At 36.0% G+C, this 25885-nt stretch overlaps 1 protein-coding gene across 3 annotated transcripts in view; it reads right to left on the bottom strand.

Annotated features, from left to right (window-relative positions):
* The window catches only part of UBE2Q2 (ubiquitin conjugating enzyme E2 Q2), a 71920-nt gene that overhangs the window by 26219 nt on the left and 19816 nt on the right, over positions 1-25885 (bottom strand). For all 3 annotated transcript variants that reach the window (XM_043554926.1, XM_043554927.1, XM_043554928.1), the window contains 6 exons: positions 21130-21186; positions 17464-17604; positions 14511-14595; positions 13041-13101; positions 12193-12283; positions 4880-4938 (listed from right to left, as the gene is read on the bottom strand). In XM_043554926.1, coding sequence (XP_043410861.1) covers positions 4880-4938; positions 12193-12283; positions 13041-13101; positions 14511-14595; positions 17464-17604; positions 21130-21186 — 494 coding nt within the window. The remainder of the gene's footprint in view (positions 1-4879; positions 4939-12192; positions 12284-13040; positions 13102-14510; positions 14596-17463; positions 17605-21129; positions 21187-25885) is intronic.

Here is a 25885-nt window from a genome sequence, read left to right as displayed (position 1 = left end):
AAACATTAATTTGAAAAGGTAGGTTTACTGCAGTATTATTTACAATAGCTAAAATATGGACACAATCCAAGTGTCTATTGATAGATGAATGGATAAAGAAGTGATGTGCGCGCGTGCGCGCACACACACACACACACACACACACACACACACACACAGAGGAATATTACTCAGCCTTAAAAAGGAATGAGACCTTGCCATGTGTGACACATGGATAGATCTAGGGTATAATGCTAAGTGAATGACAGAAGTCAGACAGGGAAAGACAAATGCCATATGATTTCACTTGTATGTGGAATCTAAAAAATAAAACAAATGAACAGATAGCAAAAAAAAATACAGACAACAGACTTGTAGTTGCCAGGCCAGGGGGTAGGAGGAAGGTGGCATGAGGAGTGGGGGAGAATAGGTGAAGAGGATTAAGAGGTACAAACTTCCAGTTATAAAAGAAATAAATTATGGAGATAAAAAGGTCAGCACAAGAATATAGTTGATAATATTGTAATAACTTTGTATGGTGACAAATGGTAACTATACTTATCACAGTATGCATTTTATAATGCTTAAAATTGGCAAATCACTAGGTTGTACACCCAAAAGTAATGATAGTACATATCAACTATACTTCAATTTAAATAAATAAACTAAAAACCTTTGCTCCACAAGTAATTCTATTAAGAGGATAAAATGAAGGTACATACTGGAAGAAATTAAAAACCACATATCCAACAAAGGACTACTATGTAGTTCATATTAAATATTTTTTAATAAATATTCAACAATAAAATAAAAAACAATCCAATTAAAGAACTGGCAAGCAACATGGACAGATATTTCAGGGAAGAGAATATGAAACTGCCAAATAAGCACATAGAAAATATTAGATATTAGAAAATACACATTAAGGAAACAATTTTTTTAATGTTTATTTATTTTTGAGAGAGACAGAGACAGAGTGTGAGCAGGGGGTGGGGGGCAGAGAGAGGGAGACACAGAATCTGAAGCAGGTTCTAGGCTCTGAGCTGCCAGCACAGAGCCTGATGCAGGGCTTGAACTCACGAACCACGAGATCATGACGTGAGCCAAAGTCAGACATTCAACCGACTGAGCAACCCAGGTGCCCCAAAGAAACACAAATTAAAACCACACTGAGGTATCACTATCTCTCAGAATAGCTAAAATAAAAACAAGTGGGAACACCAAACGCTGGCAAGGATGTGGAGAGACTAGATCACTCACACATTCTGGTAAGGATATAAAGTGGTATAGTCACTATGGTAAAGTTTGTCAATTTCTTTAAAAATTCAATATGCTGCAATAACTATATGACCCAGCCATTCTACTCCTGGACATGTATCCCAGAGAAAGCAAAACACATTCATACAAAAACATGTATACAAGAACTCATATAAGCTTTATTTGCATCAGCCCAACACTAGAATCAAGCTGGAAGTCCTTCAAGTAGTAGCTAATTCAACAAAATGTGGTACATGGTACACCATGGAATACTTCCTAGCAATAAAAATGAACTAGTCAAACACGTAGATGAACCTCCAGGGAAATTAGGACAAATAAAAAAACTAATTGCTAGAAATTACAATCCCAAAATGTATGATTCCATTTATGTAACTTTTTTTTCTGAAATGACAAAATATGAAAAATGCAGGATTAGTGGTTGCCAGAAGTTGGAAAAGTGGGTAATAAGAGGGAGATGGGTGTGGTTTAAAAATACAAGAAGGAGGATTCTTGTATATTTGGAACTTCAGTATCTTCACTGTGCTGGTGGAGACACAAACATACACAGGTGATCAAGTTGTGTAGAACTTAATACATACATACATACAAATGAGTTATAAGAGAAACTGGGAAAAATCTGAGTAAGTTCTATGGATTGTATCACACTCTTATTGTGATATTACACTACAGTTTTGTGAAACATTACCCTGGCAAGGTGTACAGGAATCTTTATTATTTCTTATAGCTGCATGTGAGTATACAATTATCTCAAAATTTTCAAAAAGCCACAGGAATAGGAGGAAATGAGAAAAGAGAAAGGACCCACACCAAATTCTGAAGAACTCCAACATGCAGAAGTCAGGTGAACAAGGAGTTGCCAGCTAGAGACTGAGAGGAGGCAATCAGAAGCCAAAAGAAAAAGGTTTTCAGTGTTGTTGAGAAATCAGATAATCAAATATGATAAAGCCTGAAAAAGGACCCCTGGATTTACCAACATGGAAATCCCTGTTGGCAACAGAGTTTGGGAGGAATGTTAAGAGCCAATACCAGACTACAGGGGCTGAAGAGTGACAAGGAAGTGAAAAGTGTGATTACGTACACATTGCTGTGGGAGTGTAAGTGGTACAGCCGCTTTGGAAAACAGTCTGGCATTTCATTAAGAAGTTCAACAGTTACTAGAGGACCTAGTAATTCCTCACATGTATGAAAGAAATGAGAATATACATGCAGACATTTATGTGAATGTTCATAGTAGCATTATTCATGATAGTCAAGGTATCACAAATGTACGGGGCTCCTGGGTAGCTCAGACAGTTGAGTGTCTGACTCTTGATTTCAGCTTGATTTCAGCTTGGTCATGGTCTCGCAGTTGGTGGGTTTGAGCTCCACATCAGGTTCTGCACTGGTGGTGCAGGGCCTGTTTGGGATTCTCTCTCCCTCCCCTGCCACCGCCCCCCCCCCCAATTTCTCTCTATCTCTGCCCCTCCCCCACTCTTGCTCTTAAATAAACAAACTTTAAAGAGGAAAAAAAAAAAGAAATGTCCACGGATAAATAAAATGTGGTATAGCCATATAATATTATTCGTCCATAAGATGGAGTTAAGTATTAAAATATGCTACAATATAGATGAACTTTAAAAACATTTTGCTAACTGAAAGAACCCAGACACAGAAGGCCGCATTTTGTAGGATTCCATTTACATGAAATGTGCAAAACAGGAAATCTTTCAAGATTTTATACTTTTTATACTTTTATACTGCTGGCTTTTTTTTTTTTTTTTTTTTTGAGTGAGAGAGCGTGAGCAGGGGAGGGGGAGGGGGAGGGGAAGGGAGAGGGAGAGGGAGAGGGAGAGGGAGAGGGAGAGGGAGAGGGAGAGGGAGAGGGAGAGGGAGAGGGAGAGGGAGAATATCAAAGCAGGCTCCAGGCTTTGAGCTGTCAGCACAGAGCCCGACATGGGGCTCGAACTCACAAACTGGGAGATAATGACTTAAGCCAAAGTCGGACACTTAATCAACTGAGCCACCCAGGCACCCCTATACTGTTGGCTTTTGTATAATGAAAAAACATTTTATTAGAAGATTTGTTTGGATAAGTAACAAGCTGACTTATTCAAATTTATTCATTTGTATAATGGTAAATAATACCATTGTAGCAAAAAGCAATGAAGAGAACTATATCACAGATTTTTAAATTGAAAAGTATTATTTAACTTCACGTGTTTGTCTCCACAACTTGGTGGTAAACTACTTAAAATCATAAGTTCTTAAAACTCTTAGAATTTCCCACAACAAACTGTGAAAACTCTGCTGGTCAAGGTTATAGCAGATTTCAAAATGATCTGACAAGAATATTTTTATACATTTATCTTGAATTTATAAAATTTTTCTAAATCTTTTCCTTAATCATTTGTAGCCATCCTTCCATATTTTTTAATCTAAATGAAACTATTACTATATCAACAGTAGCAACGATCAAAGTAAGGACTGGATATTTTTAGATCTTTTAAAAAAAATTTTTTTTTTTTTACATTTAATTTTGAGACAGACAGAGAGAGAGAGAGAGAGAGAGAGAGAGAGAGAGAGAGAATGTGAGCGGGGGAGGGGCAGAGAGAGAGAGGGAGACACAGAATCAGAAACAGGCTCCAGGCTCCAAGCTATCAGCAGAGCCCGACGCAGGACTCAAACCACGAACCGTGAGATCATGACCTGAGCCGAAGTCAGACACTTAACCCACTGAGCCACCCAGGCGCCCCTTTTCAGATCTTAATCGGCATAATATGCATTACCTCACAAGGTTGAATTAGTCAACTGAGCATTTCATAATTCCCAAATTAGTATATATATTTTTAAGTTTATTTACTTATTTTGAGAAAGAGAGTGTGCAGGGGAGAGGCAGAGAGAGAATCCCAAGCAGGCCCCACACTGTCAGTGTGGAGCTCAGTGCAGAGCTCAAACTCAGGAACTGTGAGATCATGACCTGAGCCAAAGTCAAGAGTCAGATACTCAACCAACCAAGCCACCCAGGCTCCCCTCAAATTAGTATTAATTGCTTCTAATTTAACGATCTATAGAACATTTCATAACCAGCCTAGGTACCAATTCTCATCTTTTCCCATTCTTTATATGACTTCTAATCACAAAAAAGGAATACAAGCTTCGATAAAAATGAATGACAATTAGATTCTACCAAACTGAAACCACCACCTTTAGAAGGAATCAGATGGCCAGCTCTATAGGCCCATGAGATTTTCTGCGATTATTCCTGGGAATATAGGCTTGTGGGAATCATTCTCTAATCTTAACTTTCTCTAAATCCTCAATCACAATTTATATTTGAAAAACACTTTTTTTTATTGTGAAATGTATACAAATAGGGGACATTAAAAACTCTTACTTATAAACAACGTGATGGTTTATAACCAATGGTTCTCAAATGATGGTTTCCAGACTAGCAACAACGCTTCACTTGAGACCATCTTAGAAGTGCAGAAATGCGAATTATCAGCCTTTCCCCACCCCCAGACCTAGTGAATCAGAAAACTTGGGGTATATATACCCTAGCATTCTGGGCCTCCTACCATTTAACTATCTCTCCAAATAATTCTAATGCACACTGTCAAAGAAAATAATTACTTAAACTTACCCTCCTGAGAGAACAGGTAACACCACTCGAACAAATGGAGGATCAAATGGAAAATTATCCTAAAAAGCAAACAATCAAGTTTAATTGGTTTTAAGAATATCCTTAATACTCTATTTATTTTGAAGATTTTTATATAGTCTATAAAGAATGTGTGTATTTATTATCTGATGAGGGTCATAAAAGTACCAAAAATAAAAAGAAATAAAAACCAAAGGAAATAAAAATGATCAGGCCCAAACAGGACAGTGTTTTGGTAAAGTTATGAAAATTATGAAGGGGTTCCACTTCCAAAAGAATTATATAAAAGGAAACGTTCCAATAATGATAGACTAAGTAACTTTACATCAATCCTCTGGCTGAGAACTAGAAGAGGTAGATAAAATGTAACCACTACAGAGCTAAGATCAAGAAGAAAAAGGGAACCTCAGAGTGGGGCCCTTCTCCCTGCCTTGAGTTTTCTTTCAATTACAGAAAAGGAAGATAAGAGATCAAAAGCTCAGCAGAACTTAAGACTCACAGGGCTAGAGAGATAAAAATTGGGAGCTGGGGTCCAAGGAGAGGCCTGGACAAGTCTCCCACACTTTAGGCTGGGACCTGAAGAACAAATGACACATTGCCCTAACTGACAAGGAATGAAGTCCAGTTTTGTGTCACCTCAATCCCTGACAGGATTCTGTGATCCTGGGTTGCCAGTGTCCAAGCCTGACAGGAGTAAATGTGAACCCTCTTTGAAGAAGAATATCATCCAAGGTTTCAAATTAGTAAATTTTTCATATATAATGTTTGTTACTAAAAATAGCCAGTTACACAAGACTTAAAAACAAACATGTCCAGAAAATGAGAGGCAAATGACACAAAAACCACAAGAGATCAAGATAACAGAGTAACAAACATAGATTTTAAAATAACCATGCTGAATACATGCAAGGAAAGAAAATACAATATTGAAAACCCTGGCAAAGTACTAAAATTATAAAATGAGCCATAGAGAAATTCTGAAACTTAGAAATACAATAACTGAAATCAATAACTTAAAAGATAAATTTAACCACAGTAGAGACTTGGTGAAACCGAAATTCAGTGTACAGGAAAATAGGCCAGAAAACATCCAGAATGAAGCCAAGAGAGAGAGTATGTAGAAAATGCAGAAAATAACAAGACACAGGGGAATGTATTGAAAGGCTTATCATATATGTGGAGTCCTAGAAGGAGACAAAAGAATGGGACAGAAGCAATATTTGGAGAGAATGTCTGAGAATTTTCCAATATTGACTGAAGACTTCACAAGATTGAAGCACTATGACTATTTCAAGAAAAACAATGGAAACCCCAATGAGGGAATGATATATCTTTGAGCTGCTGAAAGTAATTTCCAACCTAAAACTCTATACCCAATACAAATACTTTCCAAAAATTAATTCACACTAAAGTTATTTTCCTGTCAGCAGACACAAGGAAATGTTAAAGGATATTCTTCAGGCAGGAGAAGCATGATCCTGGATGGAAATGTGGAGACTAAAGACCATGAAAAGAACAAATATGCACACAGATCTAAATGAATATTGATTAATTACATAACAATAATGTGCAGTTTTTAGGGAAGTACAGAAAATGCATGACAGCACATGTTTGGCAGGGAATCCATGTTCTAAGTCTCTGCATTGATAAGGAAAAATAAAATATAAATTAACAAATTTATATTAGACAAGGATATAGATTATAATTGTAAGGGAGTAAAGAAAGGTAAGAGAACACGTATGCATGAAGCTGAAAGAGGAGAGAAACTGGAGTAATTAAAAAAAAAATCAAAAGAATGAGAAAAAGGAACATAGAATAACAAGGACAAATAGAAAGCACTTATGAGACAGAAGATTTAAACCCCAATATCAGTAATAACATTATATGCAAACAGACTAATTGCTCTAATTAAATGACAAAGATTAGCAGACTTGATAAAAAACGTATGAAGAGAAGATGAGAGAAAAGAAACCTTAGCTATTTTTCAGGCTACCAAGTACAATTCTTTTTTTCAAATTATCAGTCCTGGAAACAGCTTTCCAGAAGAACAAGAGCTTTTTCTCTTAATGAACTTAAACAACAACAGTAGCTGAGGTGGCCAAGAGCATTAGAGGTCAATCTCTGGGTAGCCAGAAAGCCAAAAAGGCTGTCCCTCATTTTCCTACAGCAATGGGGTAAGGAAAAAGCATACTGCCTCTAATAAAGATATGACAGGATGTCTAAGAGAAATTATCTCCAATTTTATGATCTAATAAAAGGAAGGAACTAATTGTCTCTTAAACCAATTTGAGGGTAAAGAAGCTAAACAAACATTTGTCTTATTTCCAAGGAACACAAAAATACAGTTTTAACTGCAAGAATAAGCAGCATTAAGTCCAGTAACTTACTTTTAACTCCCTACTTCCACCCATCCTCAAATAAGATTCTAAAGAACATATGAACTATGAAAATTCAATCCTAATAGGAGAGGAAGACAAAAAGCACACTTCTGGTGGCTAAAACAGATAATCTTAGATTTCTACTTCAAGGGAGAATCTACCCACACAAGATATCAACCTAATAATAATTATAATCTACTTCCAAATAAGTAGCTCACCATTTATCTACAGTTTAATAGACATAATGAAAGGCACGGACACAAAGCTTGGTAAAGTACAATTTCATTTAGTCTATTTTTTAGATCTTTAAATATGTGTTCCCAAATGATAAAGCTTTTTAAATTGATTATGTGGCAGTGAGAACTACTTTCATTTTAAGTAATTCTTCATTCAGAGTAACTCCTTCACATCAAAACCTAGGGACTATTCCATGAACTCTGTACCATGGAACTCAGTAATTAATATTTTACAGAAATAAGAGTTCCTTACAGGATTACAGCAGAGAGGTTGAGGAGGACTTAAAATAGAAATTTGAGTTATCTTGGTATACTAACTCAGGAACTGAGAATCTCAAGGTTTACAAGGATCTCACAAAGTTTCCAATTCAGTATCTTGGCCTTCCAACATATTCTTTTTTTTTTTTTTTTTTAAGTTTTATTTATTTTTGAGAGAGAGAGAGAGAGAGAGAGAGAGCTAGCAGAGGAGAAGCAGAAAGAGAGGAAGACACAGAATCTAAAGTGGGTTCCAGGCTCTGAGCTGTCAGCACACAGCCTGATGTGGTGCCTGAAACCACAACCCGTGAGATCATGACCTGAGCCAAAGTCAGATGCTTAACCAATTAAGCCACCCAGGTGCCCTTTTCCAACATATTTTTAATGATAAGGAACATTCTATTTTTTTTTTTAATTTATTTTGAGAGAGAGAGTACAAGTGGAGGGGGGTGGGGAGGGGCAGGGCAGGCAAAGAGAAAGGGAGAGAGAGAATCCCAAGCAGGCTCCATGCTACCAGCACAGGGCCCAACACAGGGCTCAATCTCTGAACTGCAAGATCATGACCTTTGATGAAACCAAGAGTCAGACACTCAACCAACAGAGCCACCCAGGTGCTCCAGGAGCATTCTCTTCTCAAAAGACTGTCACCAGATGAATAGTTATCACTTGAAAAATCACCTGTTTACAGTTTGACTTACTAGTTCTAATGTCATGTTAATCAAAACAAAAATCAAACTACCAAATTAATAAACCGTCAATCAAAAACAAAATCAAACTAAAGTTTCCACATACATAGCCCTTTAAATAGTTGAGGACAAACTCTCATGAGCCCCTATGTTCTTCTCTCCAAATCCACAATTTGCCCAGCTATCTTAGGACATAAAAATCTCTTTCAAATCCTTGCTGCTATTCTCTAAATGAATTCAAATTTGTCTAAATAAACCCTTCTTAAAGTAGTACCTCAGAATTCAGCTGAGTGATTTAGATATGGTTTTAAAAACCAGACCACCACTCCCTTAAAAGCACAGCACAAATGATTTGCCACATTGCTGACAAATCTAATTGGTCCCCATTTTCTCTCCTGCCCCATCCCCAACCTTGTGTTGTTATATCTCAAGTTCCATTTTCTTATTACTCATGACTTTCAAGTTGTCACCATGGACATCTGAGGCATAGACATAAATACTGTTCATGCTCCTTCTTATAAATCCTTCTTTCTGGATAATACCTGCTATCCTTCCAAGTCTGTGAATCCTGATACTAATAACTTGGCAATTCAGTTTGCCAATGTCACTTAGTTCAGAGCAATCACATTCTTCCCAGGCCTCTTAAGAAATAATTCAGGCCTTGGGGCTCCTGGGTGGCTCAGTTGGTTAAAGCATCCAACTTCAGCTCAGGTCATGATCTCATGGTTGGAGCCCCATGTAGGGCTCTATGCTGAAGCCTGGAGCCTGGAGACTGCTTCAGGTTGTCTCCATCTCTCTCTGATCCTCCCTTGCTCACACTCTGTCTCTCTGTCTCTTGAAAATAATTAAACATTGGAAAAAAAGAAAAGAAAAGAAAAGAAAAGAAAAGAAAAGAAAAGAAAAGAAAAGAAAAGAAAAGAAAAGAAAAGAAAAGATTTCAGGCCTCACAAGGCCCTTGTTTCTGGTATCAAGAGCCATGGTCCAGAAAGACAAATCCAGCGAATTTCAGCCATTTACCTCCCAGATTGCCCCCTCCCTTAAGTTCTACCTAGAGCAGGAAAATACCATGAAAACATTAAGTACAGCCACAAATCTTTCAGTTTAGTGGTCAGGATTTCATATTCCCTTAAAAACACCTCTCCAGGAGGAAGTGAGAAGGAAAGAACACACAGAAGACTTTCAAAAGATACTGCTTAAGAAGAAGAAGAAAAGACATAGACCTGAATGTTTTTTTTAACATAATTGACATAACTCACATTAGTTTCAGGTATAAGGTTTTCTTTCTTTCTTTTTTTTTTTTTAATGCTTTTATTTTTGGGGGAGAGAGCACACGCACACAGGAGCCAGCGGGGGAGGGGCAGAGAGAAAGGGAGACAGAGGATCTGAAGTAGGCTCTGCATTGACAGCAGAGAGCAGGATGAGGGCAGGGCAGGCTCGAACTCATGAACCATGAGCCAAAGTCAACACTTAACCGACTGAGCCATCCTAGTGCCCCTATAAGATTCTATTTCTTAAGCTTGGTGTTGGACACCTGGGCATATGATTTAATACGACTGTTTATAGATTGTTCAGGTTAAAACATTTTGCATACAGAATTTTTAAAAAAGGGGGGTACCTGCATGGCTCAGTCGGTTAAGCATCTGACTTTGGCTCAGGTCATGATCTCTCTCTCTCTCTCTCTCTTAAAAATAAACATTTTTAAAAATTGAAAGAAAAAAAATGCTACTGTCCTGGTTTATTTTTTCACCTTATGAATCAGTAAAAATACAGTCATTAGCAACTTCAGTAAATATATACCAGATTCACTCTCTAGAAGACAACCCAATTGACAATCATAAAAGTTTCTATAATAACAAAATTGAGGGAAAATATAGAATTTGAGTTATTTGAAGAAAGTTCAATCATAAATGAAGATATATCCCCCAAAATATAACACACAAAAGCTACGTAAAAAGTTCTCAAAAAAATTACTTTTTGCAAGTATATTCTTTCACATCTCTGCTTCTTCCTTCAAAACCCCTCATTATCCCTCTACTCTCACCTATTCCTACCACCATCATCCTTCATTACCCCTTGCCCAGATTAAAATTAAAGTCCCAACTAGTCTCCCAGGTATCTACTCTCTCCAATCCAAACCCTATCTGATGCTGAAGACATAATAACTGTTTAAAATAATAATAATAAAAAGCCTAACAGATCAATCATGCCCCTACCTAAAAACCTGTACTGACTGGTTCTTTACTGTCTAAAGGTTAAGATCCCAGACTCTTCATCATGGTCTCCAAAGCAGTACAGCCTTCATCACAGATTTCTCCCTAGGAAGACTGCAGGCTCTTGCAGGAATTATATTTTAGATGCTTCCATGTCCTCAAGCCTTCTATAGCCCCTCTATAGCCCTAATGCACTGAAGTCTACCTAACTGAAATGGAAAAAATATATGTCTGTAAATTTCTTTCCGAATTTAAAAGAACACAGCAAATAGAAGCTCTATATAATTCAACGTTTATTTATTTTTGGGACAGAGAGAGACAGAGCATGAACGGGGGAGGGGCAGAGAGAGAGGGAGACACAGAATCAGAAATAGGCTCCAGGCTCTGAGCCATCAGCCCAGAGCCCGACGCGGGGCTCGAACTCACGGACCGCGAGATCGTGACCTGGCTGAAGTCGGACGCTTAACAGACTGCGCCACCCAGGCGCCCTATATAATTCAAATATAGCTCCTTAGAAATATATTTCCTAGGGTTTTTTGAGACGAAAGATTTAAAACTACTACACTTATTTATCCATATTAAATCATTACATTTTATCTAAATTATACTGCTATTCTTTACCCTTTATTCTTACCATTTAAGGAAAAGGTATTAAATATAACACATAAATTCAGAAAGTATGTAACATATAAAAGTATGCCGTTATATATTATAAAATAGGCATCCATGTAACCACAGCCCTGGTCAAAAAACAGACTAGAGCCAGTATCCAAGAAGTCCCCAGATGTCTCTTTCAGCTTACAACTCTATCCCTCTCACCTAGATTTACTCCCTATCCTCAACTGTATGGTAATCACATCTTTGCTTTTCTTGATAGTAATTACCTAAGTTTGAATCCATAAATCTGCATTTTTCAACCTTCTTTTAATTTCTGCTCCACCAAAAAGGCTTTTTATAATTTTTTTTTTCTGAATCTATCCCCCACCACAGATATACTATGTTAACAGTTTATATAATATGGCCCCTTAAAAGGCCACAGACCAGTGTATATCTAAGATTTTTTTCACTCCAAGGAACCAGTTTTCACCCCACTGGTGGGGATACTGTCTCCACTGAGAAGGCATGCCCTAAGCAATTTAGTTTTACCTATTTTTGGGCCCAATATAAATGAAATTGTACAAGACTTGTTTTGGGGTCTGGCTTCTTTTGCTGAACATTGTGTTTAAGGTTCACCCATCGTTTTGCACATAGCTCTATTCCTTTTTATATGAATACCACAGTTTTCCATTCTACTGAAACAGACACTTGGGTTATTTTCTGTTTGGGGCTATTATAAGCAACACTGCTCTCAACAATTTGAGTACCTAAGTGCTCATCTCTTGCAGGGTATATACATGAGAATTCCTGAGCCACAAGGAACGAATGAATACCTTCTATGTTACCAAATAATCCCTACGTGTTTCCCCAAAGCAATTATAAAAATATACATTTCCATTAGAAGTATATCGAGTCCCCTTAAAATTTTCTTACCTTAAAAGAGAAGTTAAGCAAAATATATTCTATGCCTTCTTTTTCTTTTAAGATCTGAAGATCACTGTGCAAAGGACTATCAGGGTCGACCCTAAGAATTACATAACAAAAAACCAATTAAAATAAAAAGTCCAAAGATGTTTTCTTACCACAAAAATGAACCAGTTCAAGAGCTAAACAGAACCCCTAGGGTAAGTTTCAAACATAAACTTGCTCTATGGTCCCTGGAAAAATAAACTGTAATAGCTTTCAACTCCTTGAGATTAAATGTCCAAAAAGATCACAGTATTCTAAATCCATTCCCATAAGGGGATTCCAAGTTAGCAGTCATTCTAAAAGGAAGTCATATGTACATAAATTTCCTTAAGAACTCAAAAAAAATTAATCTGCTTCTCTAAAATTGTATTATTATTAGCCAAGGGATTCAAGGAAAGAAAATTACCATGGACAAGACCGGAAAAACTGAAATCACTAACAAAATCTAAATTTGTCTACAACTGTTTCTACACATTAGGGCCTACTCAAATTCCTTATTTCAAATACAAACTGGATATCACAATCAATCAAGTTATTAAATTCACTTTTGTTTCTATAGTTCCCAATTATCTAACTCCATGAAACACTTTATCCCATAGCTAGTCCTTCTTCTCCTTCCTCTTTCTCACTTTACTTATTTAAGCCTAAGAAACAGCTCATTTTAACAACCTGATAACTAGTTCTACAGAAACACAGTCTAAAATTCTAAGTAAAAACCATATTTTAGAGGTTATCAAATTAAGGGAGAAAAAAGTCTCCATTGTGAAAGTCTATCATTACGAAGACTGGGTTAGCATATAAGAGTCACTTACTTCTGCAGTTTAACATGCCAGTCATATAAACTGTCATTTATGAGTTCCACTGAATAAATCCCTGTAAAGATATAGGCCATGTAAATTACTCTATTTGATCTTATACATACCACTTCGGTATAAATGAATACACTAAATAACCATCAAAATCTAGAAATTTTGCTACTAAAACATAGAACAACTAAGCTATATTGTAAATGTTTTGCCATTGAGCTGAGTATCTTATACTCTCAACAGAGAATTAAAGCCATCAATGAAGAGGATTCTTTAATGAGCTGAGAAACTGTTTACCATTAACTGTGAATAGGAGGGGGAAAACTATGCAAAAATCATGTATACTTCAAGATTCTTCTTCTATACACATGCAATTATTTCTATAAAAATGAAATCCCTCTATATAGTTTTATAAACTTTCTTCAACTTTCTGGGGCATCTTTCCAACTTAGTATGTAAGAAGTCTACTGTCAATCTTTAAATAACTATAGAAATTTGTTTCATGGATATACCATAATTTAACCAATTCCACCCTATATCTGATTATTAATTTTTAATTTGCTACTATAAACAATGCTGTAGCAAACAAGTAATTATTTAACATTTAAAAATAAACCCATATTCAAATATTTAACTATACTTGATTAGGTTTCTACAGATAAACTTTTAGACATATCATAAGAAAAACAGGATGCCAAAACTTCTAATAACTCCGAAGCAAGTTTGGCTTACCTTGGATTCTAAAGCAGAAATTTTTTTTGCTAGTTTTTTGTTTTTATGTAAGCTCTAATGATTTAGATTTGATCACTCTAAGAATTTCTGAATGGATCACAAAGCTACTTTTTCAAACATATTATAAGGTTGGCTCTTTCCCTTATTTAATATTGTTAGAATCTCAATAACAACACAGGGGAATCTTATTTCAAGTGGAGAGGTTCCACAGTATTTAAGTCTTACTCTGTAAGAAAGAACACTCAAACTTTGAAATGAAGGGGGAAAAAAGGTCAAAAACAAAACTAAACCAAAATCACCTATTCTTTTAAAGGTATACCATAACAATCTCTACAATAAAAGTTGATTATGTGGTTAAAAAAAAAAGGAACAAAAATTCATAAAAATCAACTTGGCAATAGTTCTTTGTTCATATATAATATTTTCTTGTTTACTTTCCAAAGCAGATATTACTTGTAATATTCCTAGAAGATAAAAATCATCTATGAATTAATCCTTGTTAGCAAGAAGACAAAAATTTTGAGGTATCCATAAAAACAATTTTCAAAAATCTGAACAAGTAAACTCCTCTTATTCTACCTTCCACATCTTTTGATAACTTGATTAAATCTGCATTTAAAATCCCTAAAATAAAGTTCATAACCATTTCTGTGCCTGTCCAGTTATATTATGAGAACTGAAGTTTACTATTTGAAACTTAAAAACAGCATAAGGACAACAGAGCAGACACCCAGGGGTCCTTACCTGCTTTATAACTCTGTGATCTGTATATGTCCCTGAGCTCTTTCATAAGCCTATCTGAAGCTTGCACAGACCCAGATACTGCACCCTGAAACAGAAAAACTGTTTAGCAGGATCTACAGAGTCCAATAACTGAAGATTTCAGGTATATAAGCCTGAAAGTTTACAATGAGATTTATAAAAATAGATCACAACTCAACATTTTAAAAACTCAAAGAAGCTTAATTAAATTGATGATTATAAAGTTTCAACAGGAATATAAAATTGGGGGACATGTCTGGCTCATTTATGATTTAAAAAAAAAAAAAAAAGTCTAACCAACCTGTCTAGATCACCATGGCTCCTGCAGTAGCCTAAAAGTTAGTATAAACCTATTTCAAATTCTATTGATTTTTTAAAATATTAATTTTTTTTAAGATTTTATTTTTTAGAGCACTTTTAGGATCACAGCAAACTTTAACTGCCCCCACAATGCATAGTCTCCCTTATTATCAATTTCCCTCACCAGAAGGTATATTTTTTTTTAAGTTTATTTATTTTGAGAGAGAGAGAAAGAGGGAGAGAGAGAATATCAAGCAAACTCTGCGCTGCGAGTGCAGATGCTGACACATGGCTCAGTCTCACAACCATGAGATCATGACCTGAGCCGAAATCAAAAGCCGGACACTCACCTGACTGAGCCACCCAGGCACCCCCAGAAGGTACATTTCTTAAATTGATGAATCCATTGACACATCAATATCATCAAAATCCATAATTTACCTGAAGGTTCACTTCTGGTGTTGTATACTATATAGGTTTGGAAAATGTATAACACCACATATCCATCACTACAGTATCACAGTATTTTCATTGCCCTCAAAAATCCTCTGCGCTTTGCCTATTTATCTCTCCACCCCACCTCTGGCAAGCACTGATCTTTTTTATGGTCTCCACAGTGTTGCCTTTTCCAAAATATCACACAGTTGGAAACATACAGTTATGCAGCCTTTTCATCAGATTGGCTTCTTTCACTTAGTAATATGGATTTAAAAATTCTCCATGTCTTTTCATGGTTTGACAACTCATTTCTTTTTTTTTTTTAGCAGGGAATAATATTCCATATTGTCTGGATGTACCACTGTTTATCCATTAACCTACTGAAGGATATCCTAGTTGCTTCCAAGTTTTGGCAATTATGAATAAAGCTGCTATAAACATCCAGTATTTAGGTTTTTGTCTGGACAGAAGTCTTCAATTCATTTGGGTAAATACCAAAGACTGAAACTGCTGGAATGTATGGTAAAAATTATATTTAGTGTTATAAGAATCTGCCAGACTGTCTTCAAAAGTGGCTGTACCATTTTACATTCCCATCAGCAATGAGTGACAGTTCCTGTTGCTTCACAGCCTCCTCAGCATTTAGCATTGTCAGTGTTCCTGATTTTGGCCATTCTTTTTTTGATTCTGGCTATTTTAATAAGCATGTTGGGTCAGAAGCAAATTTTGAACATACTAGAAGGCCCTTACCATTTTAGACTATCAACTAACACAGTTTCATTAGTCTGATTATAAGCAAGAATGTTATACTGAAGGTCTACTTTACATTATTAAGAAACTGAGAAATAACATGTTCACCTGCAACTAGTTTCAGTTCTTTTCCATGTTGGGATTTCTCTAAAAATGAAACTGCACCAATATGTTATCCGAAGACTAACTAGGAATGCAACTACTTCTCATAAGACAAACATTTAGAATACCTTAGTTTAAAAAAATACACTGATCATGTAAAATTTAAATGTTAATGGCTGTACTACACCTTGTGGAATGGGTAGCAATCAGGTTCACAAAGTTATTTCCTACATTACTTAACTGGTTTAAACCCTAGTTTCACACCCATAGAATAAGAAGACTATTTTAGAAGTGGCTATAAAAGGTTGAATGGGAAGGTTTATAAAGTTTAAAGTACTTAGCTTAGTGTCTCTCATGTGAAAACATTAAATAATCCGTAGTTGTTTTGATTATAATATACAAACTAAAAGCAATCACAAGATACAGAAAGTACAGTAATCTTAAATGGCACAAACTTTTTAAAAAAATAATGAAGAGTTGAACTAAATTTCTTTGCTCTCTAAAAAATAAATAAAAATAAATAAAAATAAAAATTTGCCAATTAAATTTAATAGTGTAAGACTGAAGGAGAGCGAGTAATTCATCTGCTTACAATACTTGGCATTTCCCCACATAATTCATTCCCTGTTTTTGAGAACCTGTGCCTAAGAAAAAGGTCCTTCTGAGATAGATGTCTTGGGTTTGATAAACAGCTCTAATACAAAGAAGTAAGAAGTAACTGTTGAGACAAATGGCTAGACTCTCCTATGTTTCCCTACTTTGGGTATTTTAATGTATCATTCTCATTTATTCTACTCAGTAATCATCCAAAAGGTATGTATTATCTATATTTTAGAGTGGAGGAAACTGAAGCCACACAGCTGTGTTTATTACCAAACTCAGCATTCATTCACTCCATACCCCATGCCACTTCACATAAAAGAGATGTTAAGTCAAAAGAAAAAAAAATACTTTTGGTTTGGTTAGAGCAGGATAGACCAGATGGAAGCTCTGTGGGAAAGAATCTAAATTGTACTCTATTTGTAGAAAACAGTAAATTTAAATATAGATCTCATGGTAGAAGGGGAAGCAGTATAAACAGGCTGGAAAGTGGGTACATATAGTGAACAGCAGGTTAATTCCAACACGTAAAAAGCAGATGAACATGGTAGAGAGCTATCAACAGATAAGAAACTTCAACAACAACAACCCACTAGGGCAACAAAACATGGCTGAATCCACAACACAGGCAAGGGTGGAGGAGGGTAGCTTAGACTGGTAGCTTAATGAATTGCCCTGTTTTATATTATTACCTATAATTACTTAATCCCAAAAGTATAGATTTTAGGTATTTGCAAACACTTACATTGAGATGGTCTTGCCTTTGGGTCTTCCTAATTTTCTCTAATATTGCCAAATTTTCTTTTTCAATTCCTTCATCCTCTGACTTTTTTCCACTAATAGGCTCTTCTTCCTTCATCTCATAGTGATCCAAGTCTTCTATATCCTACAAAGATAAGAAAAATATTAGCTTATTGAAGCTTATGCCAAAAGTTAAATTACTCTTGACTCAACAGAGAACAGACAAATGAATGGAAAAAGGAAAAAAACCTTCACATTCAATCCAGAAGTTTCCATCTTTTTATATCCTACATTTTTAGAGCTAGAATCTAAGCATATTTAATACTTTTATAAAGCCATAACTCTTACTAAATAAATCTCCTATTAAAAGAAACTTTTGCAACAGTTTAGCATTAGGTATCAAGAACCTTATTTATACTTTGTTCCAGTAATTGACTTCTAGAAATCTACTGTAAGGAACTAATTTAAAATGTGAACATTGACTTAGGCATAAAGATGCCTATTTAAACTTTATAGCTACAAACCACCCCACAAAACTGCATGTGCAAAAATACCAGAGCAGGTACCTCAATTTCATGAAATATAAGACCATTAAAATGTCAACATAGCATAATTGTTTCTTCTTTATCAATAATGAAACAAAAGGGCAGTGAGGATGGCAGTGCACCAATCCCTGGCTCTGTGGGGGCAGTGGCAAAGTGAATGAGCCAGGCTGGCCACTGTGGGTACCAGGTTCTGTGCTCAGGCTCCACCTGTTGCTTCTGGCTGCTGCTCTGGCCTTGCCCCAGACCTGGGGTGAGCTGGGGGACTGGACACCCCTGGGTGACCATACGGCTCACGCTATTTAGAGCTGTGCTGTCCAACAGGGCAGTCTCTTATTTCTTGTGGCTGCTGAGCACTTGAAATGTGACCAGTCTGAATTGAGATGTGCCTTAAGTATATAGTCCACACCAGATTTGGAAGACTTAGTGAGAAAAACAAAGAGCTCATTATTTTATTTTATGTCAATTATGTTGAAATGATCATAATTTGAACACATCAGGTTAAAAAAACATACTAAATGGAAAAAATAACGCAATGCAAAAAGCACACAAAACTGAATATATATGGGGCGCCTGGCTGGCTCAGTCAGGCGACCCAACTGTTGATTTCAGCTCAGGTCACGATCCCACAGTTTGTGGGATCAAGCCCTGTGTCAGGCTTGTAGCACGGAGCCTTCTTGGGATTCTCTCTCTGCCCCTCCCTTGCTCGTGCTTTCTCTCTCAAATAAATAAACTTAAAAAAAAATGAAAAACTGAATATAAATCTCAATTATACTAAAACACAGAAAAAAAAGAGATTAGGATATAACTGAAATAACAACAGTTATTTCTAGAGATATTTAGTGCTTTTCCTTGTTTTCCAAGTTTTCTACAGTAAGCACCTACTGATTTTTGTAATTAGGAAAAAGTTAGATAAGAATTTGTGTTCTATCTCTTGGTTAACATCTTTGATCACTACATCACTCTCCTCCCTCCTTTCCCATATCATCTATTCTTAAATCTATGCAGAACTTTTAAAATCATAACCTTTTTCTATTATCTTCTCTACTTCAACCATCAAAATCTCCATTCTTTTTAAGTTTATTTATTTGGGGGGGGGGGAGGGGGATGAAGAAAGAGTGCATAAATGCTGGGGAGAGGCAGAACGAGAGAATCCCAAGCAGATGCTGTCCACATTGTCAGCCTGAGGCCCGACTTGGGGCTTGGGCTTGGGGTTCAAAACCCACAAACCGTGAGATCATGACCTAAGTGGAAATCAAGAGTCTGACACTTAACCAACTATGACACCCAGGTGCCCTACTATCGCCATTTTTTAACCAAACTAACTCATTGTGATTTGTAGACCAGGCTAAAGATCACCTCCATGCAGACTCGGCGGTCTTTTTCTTAGACTCTCATCTCTTCAACCCCTATTATTATATTCCTTTCTTATTCAGACCCTGTCCATGACTCCATGTTTCATAGAGCTCCCTCCCCATGAAAGGTTTACACCTTTGTTCCATCCCACACTTATTTTCTTCAGAGTTCTCACAAATGTCCTTAGTCTGTATCTCCTCCTAAAACTTCAAAACTCAGCCACATTCCTATCCATAAATCTTCTCCACTTGAGTATTAATGATGAATTCTGTTCTGTGTGGATTATCTTTATAGAACAATGTTCTCAGCACACCTTTTTCTGTGTAAGGCCTTTTTCTCAACAGTCACACCAAAGATAAACATATTTGTCTCCAATTCAAGACTTTTAAGCCATCTGCTTTGCTAGTCAACCCTGCTTTCCTTCCATGACTCCAACACATCAATCTTAATCTCCCAAAAAGACAGCTTCAATGCACCTAAACACACCACGCCCAAGGCTGCTTGGGACTTTCTACCATATTATTTTAGTTACCTAGATTATCTTCTATTCACCTATCTTAATCTGACATCTTTGAAGTCCAGGCTCCTGTCTTTCTAGATTTCTTTCCCTAAATGCTGCTGTTCCTTCTTTATATCATTTTGAAGGGAAAAATGAAAAGTACATAAACTTTTGAATGTCTACTTCATTGTACACTGAACCCATGGAAAAGGCTTAAAAACATGAAATGCTTTTAACATTTAACTCTATCCCTAAAAAGTCACACAAATTACAAATTAGACGTTAAGGATTATTTTGCTCCCACACTGACAAAACAAACCCACAACTACTTCTTTAGTTTTAAGGCATTCTAAGAAGTGTATTTTACATTTAAGATTTTCCAAATCAAGAAAAGAAGGTAGTAACTTGAATTAACTCTAAGATCCAAAATGGAAAAGATATTTTAAAATCAAGACTGTGGAACTCAAATACCTTTTACGTGGTCAATGTAGAAACCTAGATCTCCACTCTGAAGTCTGCATTTAAACACAAAGCCTCAGAGCTGGAAAACCTCTAAAATTGTATCCGTGAGTGGCAATTAAACTGGTCTAAAGTCAAATTTGCCCTACGAAATTTGCCCTACGAAATTCTTAGATGGTTTTTCAATAGGAGGTAGCTTTACTACTTCTAGTGAGTAGTCCCTGAAATGTTCTCAAACGCTCAAATTCAGAATTTTTTTTTCTATAATATTTATTTTGGGGGACAGTGCAAGCGGGAGAGGGGCAGATAGAGGGGGCAGAGGATCTGAATTGGGTTCTACGCGGACAGGCTGAAAGCAGCGAGCCCAATGTGGGGATCGAATTCACAAGCTGTGGAGATCATGACCTGAGCCAAAGTCGGATGCTTAACTGACTGAGCCACGTAGACCCCCATAAATTCAGAATTTTTAAAACTTAATAGTTCCTCTTCCTAAAAATAACCAAGTACAGGTTAAGTATTGATTACTATTAAACATAAATATTATTTTAATGCTAAATGTTAATAAGAGCTTTTATTTGTTAGGAAATCAAATCCAAAGACATCAGATAAGTGATTTGCTTAAAACCATTAAAGTTTTATCATTAATTAAAGCTAAAAGCAGACTTTAGAAATTACATTCAATTTCAAATACCATGTGCTTTGTATTATTCCACATTAACAAAGGTTTATAAAGGAGATTAGAGAATTATTAAAAATGTTCAAAAATGAAGATTTATTATTTATAAAATGTGATTTTTTTACATAAAACACCTACTTCAGCCATCTCTTCTTCTTCCTCTTCTTCTGAAGTTACTTCTTCTGTTGTCCCATTCTGAAAAGGAAAAAGAATTTGCTAGGGCTACACAGAATAAGTACACACTGAGTACATTAGAAGACTTTAGGGACAAGCTATCATTCATCTGTCACTAAAATTCCACTAAAAGAACTCATTAAAGTTGAACATTTACTTTTAAATCCAGGTTTGATGTGACAAATAATATTTATCAGTTTTTTAAAAAGAAACAAATTTTGAACAATTCAACTTAATAGATGCTTTGGGAATAAACAAAGGCAATTAGTCAATTATAAAGCAAAACTTCAGAAAATTCTGAAACATTCTAAAGAAAACATTTTACTCATATGGCTATGTACATAAGGTTAAAGCTACTGACTTCTTCCACTTAAAATAAATATCCCAAACTTTGGTTTCCTTAAAACAGCTACCTTTTTAACTTTGAAAAGCCTGAATGTTTCCATAAATTCCACTGCCTTATATTTTAAAAGGTCAAATGTGTTAGTTATAAAGAAGTAGACCTTTCACAAAACTAAAAATTATAAAATGATCACCATTTTACTATAGAGCCACTTTTCTTTTTTACATGTCATTTATCACAGAATACTTCTCTACAAGACACAATTTGCCACTCATTCACAAGGAACCTGATGGGGTTTTAGGAAGGACCTTCATAACTAGTTTTGGCAGAGCTCAAAAAGACAACTTTTCTAAACCAGAGCATAGTTGTCTACAATACAGTGGATAAAGTTAGAACGATTTTTCTTTCTTTCCAGAAATACTTGCTGTATTTGTTCCAACTACAGCTGGAACAAATTTATTGTTTAAGAGGCCTAACTTGATGGCCTCTTAAGTGTGGGTGTCAGAGCCAGAAAGAAAGGCACATTTTAAAAAATATAACTCAACACAGCAGCAAAATCACCTTTTCCTTTTACTCAGAGGAGTTGAAAAGTCTGCCTGTCAGAACCTCCCCATTCCCATGTCATAGGCAGAGCACAGGTGTACAAGTCGGGGGGGGGGGGGGGGGAGGAGGCCATAGCAGAGAAGACTGACAATTGCGGAGGACAGTCACATCAACCATTGACAATGATCAATGGTATGCCTCATCTATGCAGATAGCCAAGTATTGCCAGATATTTGAAGAAAACCAGCAATCTGGGGGGGAAAAAAAAAGCACCAAGTTGAACAAACAGAACAGGTGACCTGAAGCATTATTAATGAAGAAAATAAAACAAAAAAATCTAATTGGAATCTTTAGCAATACTTGAGAAGGTATTACATCCACAAAATATAAAAAAAATTTCTGTGCAAAAGAAAAGTCAATTCTAGGAAATCAAAAAGATTCTATCAGGAAAAGAAAAAAAAGAAAAAAAAAAAAGATGAACAAGATGACCAAGTTGTGACATTGCTTTAGAACAATGGAGAAAAAGGATACAGGGAATGGGAGAGGAAGGGGTACAGAAAAAGAAGAGTTAAGGGAAATGGGAGATAGGAATACAGAGAATTAATATTCATCCACTGTTCATCCATAAGACTGAGGGAAAGAAATAAGAGACAAAGGCTGTCAAGCTAAAGAAAGACCTCAAAATATGAAGTGGCTGTGAATGCCCCAAAGGAATATTGAAAAGTAAAATTCTGTACTTCACAGTTAAAAAAAAAAGCAAAAAACACCTACCAATGTCCAAAAAGAAAAATTATAGAAAAAGAAGAATCAGGCATCAGGATTTTCACCTGCAGCAATAAATCCTGGAAGATAAAAGTGTAAAGAACCTAGAAGAGACTCAATTATGAACTTAGAATTATGTATGTAGTTCCATCAGGACAGGCACGATTCCTGTGTTTCTTTCACCTCTGTATTCTCAGCACCTATGTAGAGTACTTTACACAGAGTCAGATAGGTAGGTGTTGAATAAATAATAAAAACAGATACTGAGTATTCAAGGAACACTCTCCATATACATTCCCAGAAATCCTTTCTAGAAATAAAAACAGAGGACATGATTCAGGGATATATTTTTGGAGGTGGGAAGCAACCATGGAATACAAGAAACGGCAATAAGCAAAGACATAATAACACCAATGGTTAAGTTGAAGCAATTGTTGATAATTCAGCTGGGAAGCCATATTCTCTGACCAGAGAAAAACTAAAAATAGCCCAAAAGCCACCTAAGAATGTTAAAAAAATTTTTTCTAAAGAACTGTTAAGAAGAAATTGACCCTCATGTCCCAGTAATCCAACTTCTAAGTATGTGCCCAGAAAAATGCTTGCACAGGTGTCCCACGAATATAGAGAAGAATGAACATGGTAGCACTATTCCTTTTATTTTTTTTTCAATATATGAAGTTTATTGTCAAATTGGTTTCCATACAACACCCAGTGCTCATCCCAAAAGGTGCCCTCCTCAATACCCATCACCCACCCTCCTTCTCCCTCCCACCCCCCATCAACCCTCAGTTTGTTCTCAGTTTTTAAGAGACTCTTATGCTTTGGCTCTCTTCCGCTCTAACCTCTTTTTTTTTTTCCTTCCCCTCCCCCATGGGTTTCTGTTAAGTTTCTCAGGATCCACATAAGAGTGAAAACATATGGTATCTGTCTTTCTCTGTATGGCTTATTTCACTTAGCATCACACTCTCCAGTTCCATCCACGTTGCTACAAAGGGCCATATTTCATTCTTTCATATTGCCACGTAGTACTCCATTGTGTATATAAACCACAATTTCTTTATCCATTCATCAGTTGATGGACATTTAGGCTCTTTCCATAATTTGGCTATTGAGAGTGCTGCTATAAACATTGGGGTACAAGTGCCCCTATGCATCAGTACTCCTGTATCCCTTGGGGTAGCACTATTCCTAATAGCAAGCTGGAATCAACTCCAATGGATAAAAATGTTATGGTGTATTCAAACAATGAAATACTGAAATGAAAAAGAACTCCAGCTACACATAATATGAATAAATTCAAAACACAATGTTAAGCAAAAGACAGACATGAAAGAACACATATGACTCTTAACATGAAGCTTAAAAACAGGCAACAGTAAACCACAATGTTCAGAAAGGTACATATAGATGATAAAACTAGAGAAAAGGAAAAGATTAGCATAGAAGGGAATGATTATCTGGAAGGAGCCTGCAAAAGGTTTCCAGTGCTAGCAATAGTCTGTTTCTTCACATGGGTGGGGACTGGGTGGTCATTCCCAGGTATTCACTGTAACTATTACACTAAACTTATGGACAAAAGATGGAATCAAACCACTCAGGAAATACAAACTATTTAGAAAATAAATATACTACATTTTAAAACTTATGCAATGAAATCAAACAGCGCTAAGAAAATGTATACTTTTGTTAAAAAAGCAATTTAAATCATAATTATCCAATAAACTAGAGAAGCAAAAGGAGAGCTAAGACTCACACAAAAATAAAGAAAATTAGATTAAAAAAAATAAAAGGACTGATTCTTTCAAAAGACCAATAAAACAGACAAGCTTCTGGAAAGTAATCAACGATAAAGAAAACAACTTTAGAAATGAAAAGAGCTTCATAACCATAGATTCAAAAGTATAAATGAAGTCATCATTTTTTTAGAATCTAAAATTACTAAAACTGACTAAAGGAATGGAAAATATGAAAACTAATACATGGAAAAACATGGATCAGGCTCAGGCTCAGATTTTCATTTAAACCAGGGTTTCTCAACCTTGGAAGTACTGATAATTGGTGCTAGATAATTCTTCGTCATGCGGGACTGACCTGACATTGTAGCACATTTAGGAACATCCTTCTTCCCACAAAATGCCAACAGCACCCCCACCCAACCAGTTGTGACAACCAAAATTATCTCTGGATGTTTCCAGAGGCCTCATGAGAGGCAAAATTGGACCCTGCTGAAAATTTTATTTAAACTGCCCTCGATCTTAGAAAAAAAACACACAAAGCTTACCAAGTCATCTTACAAGACTACATAACTTTGATACTGAAATGAAACACAAGAGCCTAAAAAGAAACAAATAAAAAGAAGTACATTACAATCACACTTAAAGTAGAAAAAGCCAAAAATAAAGTATTATCATATCCATCATGTCCCTCTGGCCACCACCTATGCAGGTGCTGAGTATTTATTATGAATACAAGGATGATTCACAACTAGTAAATTTCTTCACACAATTCACAAATTATATCTCTACATAGAATTATATGCACAATCATGAAAAACAAGGTAGATCTACATACACTGTGTCTATAATGTATTGTTAAGTGAGAAACCTAAGGTGCAGACATTCCAGAGAGAGAAAATTGAACATAGAACATACATATTTCTCCCATCTTCTCTCTTTCCTATGTCTCCACTAAAATTATAGTGAATAAACCCTATATAAATACACAATGATAACAAAAAAGGAAGTGGGGCTACCAGCAGTAAAGAATTCACTCATACTAGCATATGACAATACATGGAAGAATAGTAATTAATGGAACAAACAAGTAAAATAGGTTAGGGGATTATAGGAGGCTAATTTGTCCCAGAGCACGCTGGAGAGACTCAAGACTCTAAGACACCCAGTAACCTGGACAGCAGGAGTAATAAAGAAGCCAGAAAACAGATTAACCAAAAGCCTATACCCAGAACATACTGTCCAGTCCCCAAACACACTGCTCCCCCTTATGTCCTTAAGCAGAACCCAGGCAAACATATCTACCTTAAGCAGGAGATTAGAAGGTTTCATATCCAAA

This window comes from Prionailurus bengalensis, chromosome B3 (genome assembly GCF_016509475.1).
Source record: "Prionailurus bengalensis isolate Pbe53 chromosome B3, Fcat_Pben_1.1_paternal_pri, whole genome shotgun sequence".
Taxonomy (NCBI): domain Eukaryota; kingdom Metazoa; phylum Chordata; class Mammalia; order Carnivora; family Felidae; genus Prionailurus; species Prionailurus bengalensis.
Note: the sequence above shows the minus strand (reverse complement) of the source record. Positions and strands in the feature narration are given on the sequence as shown.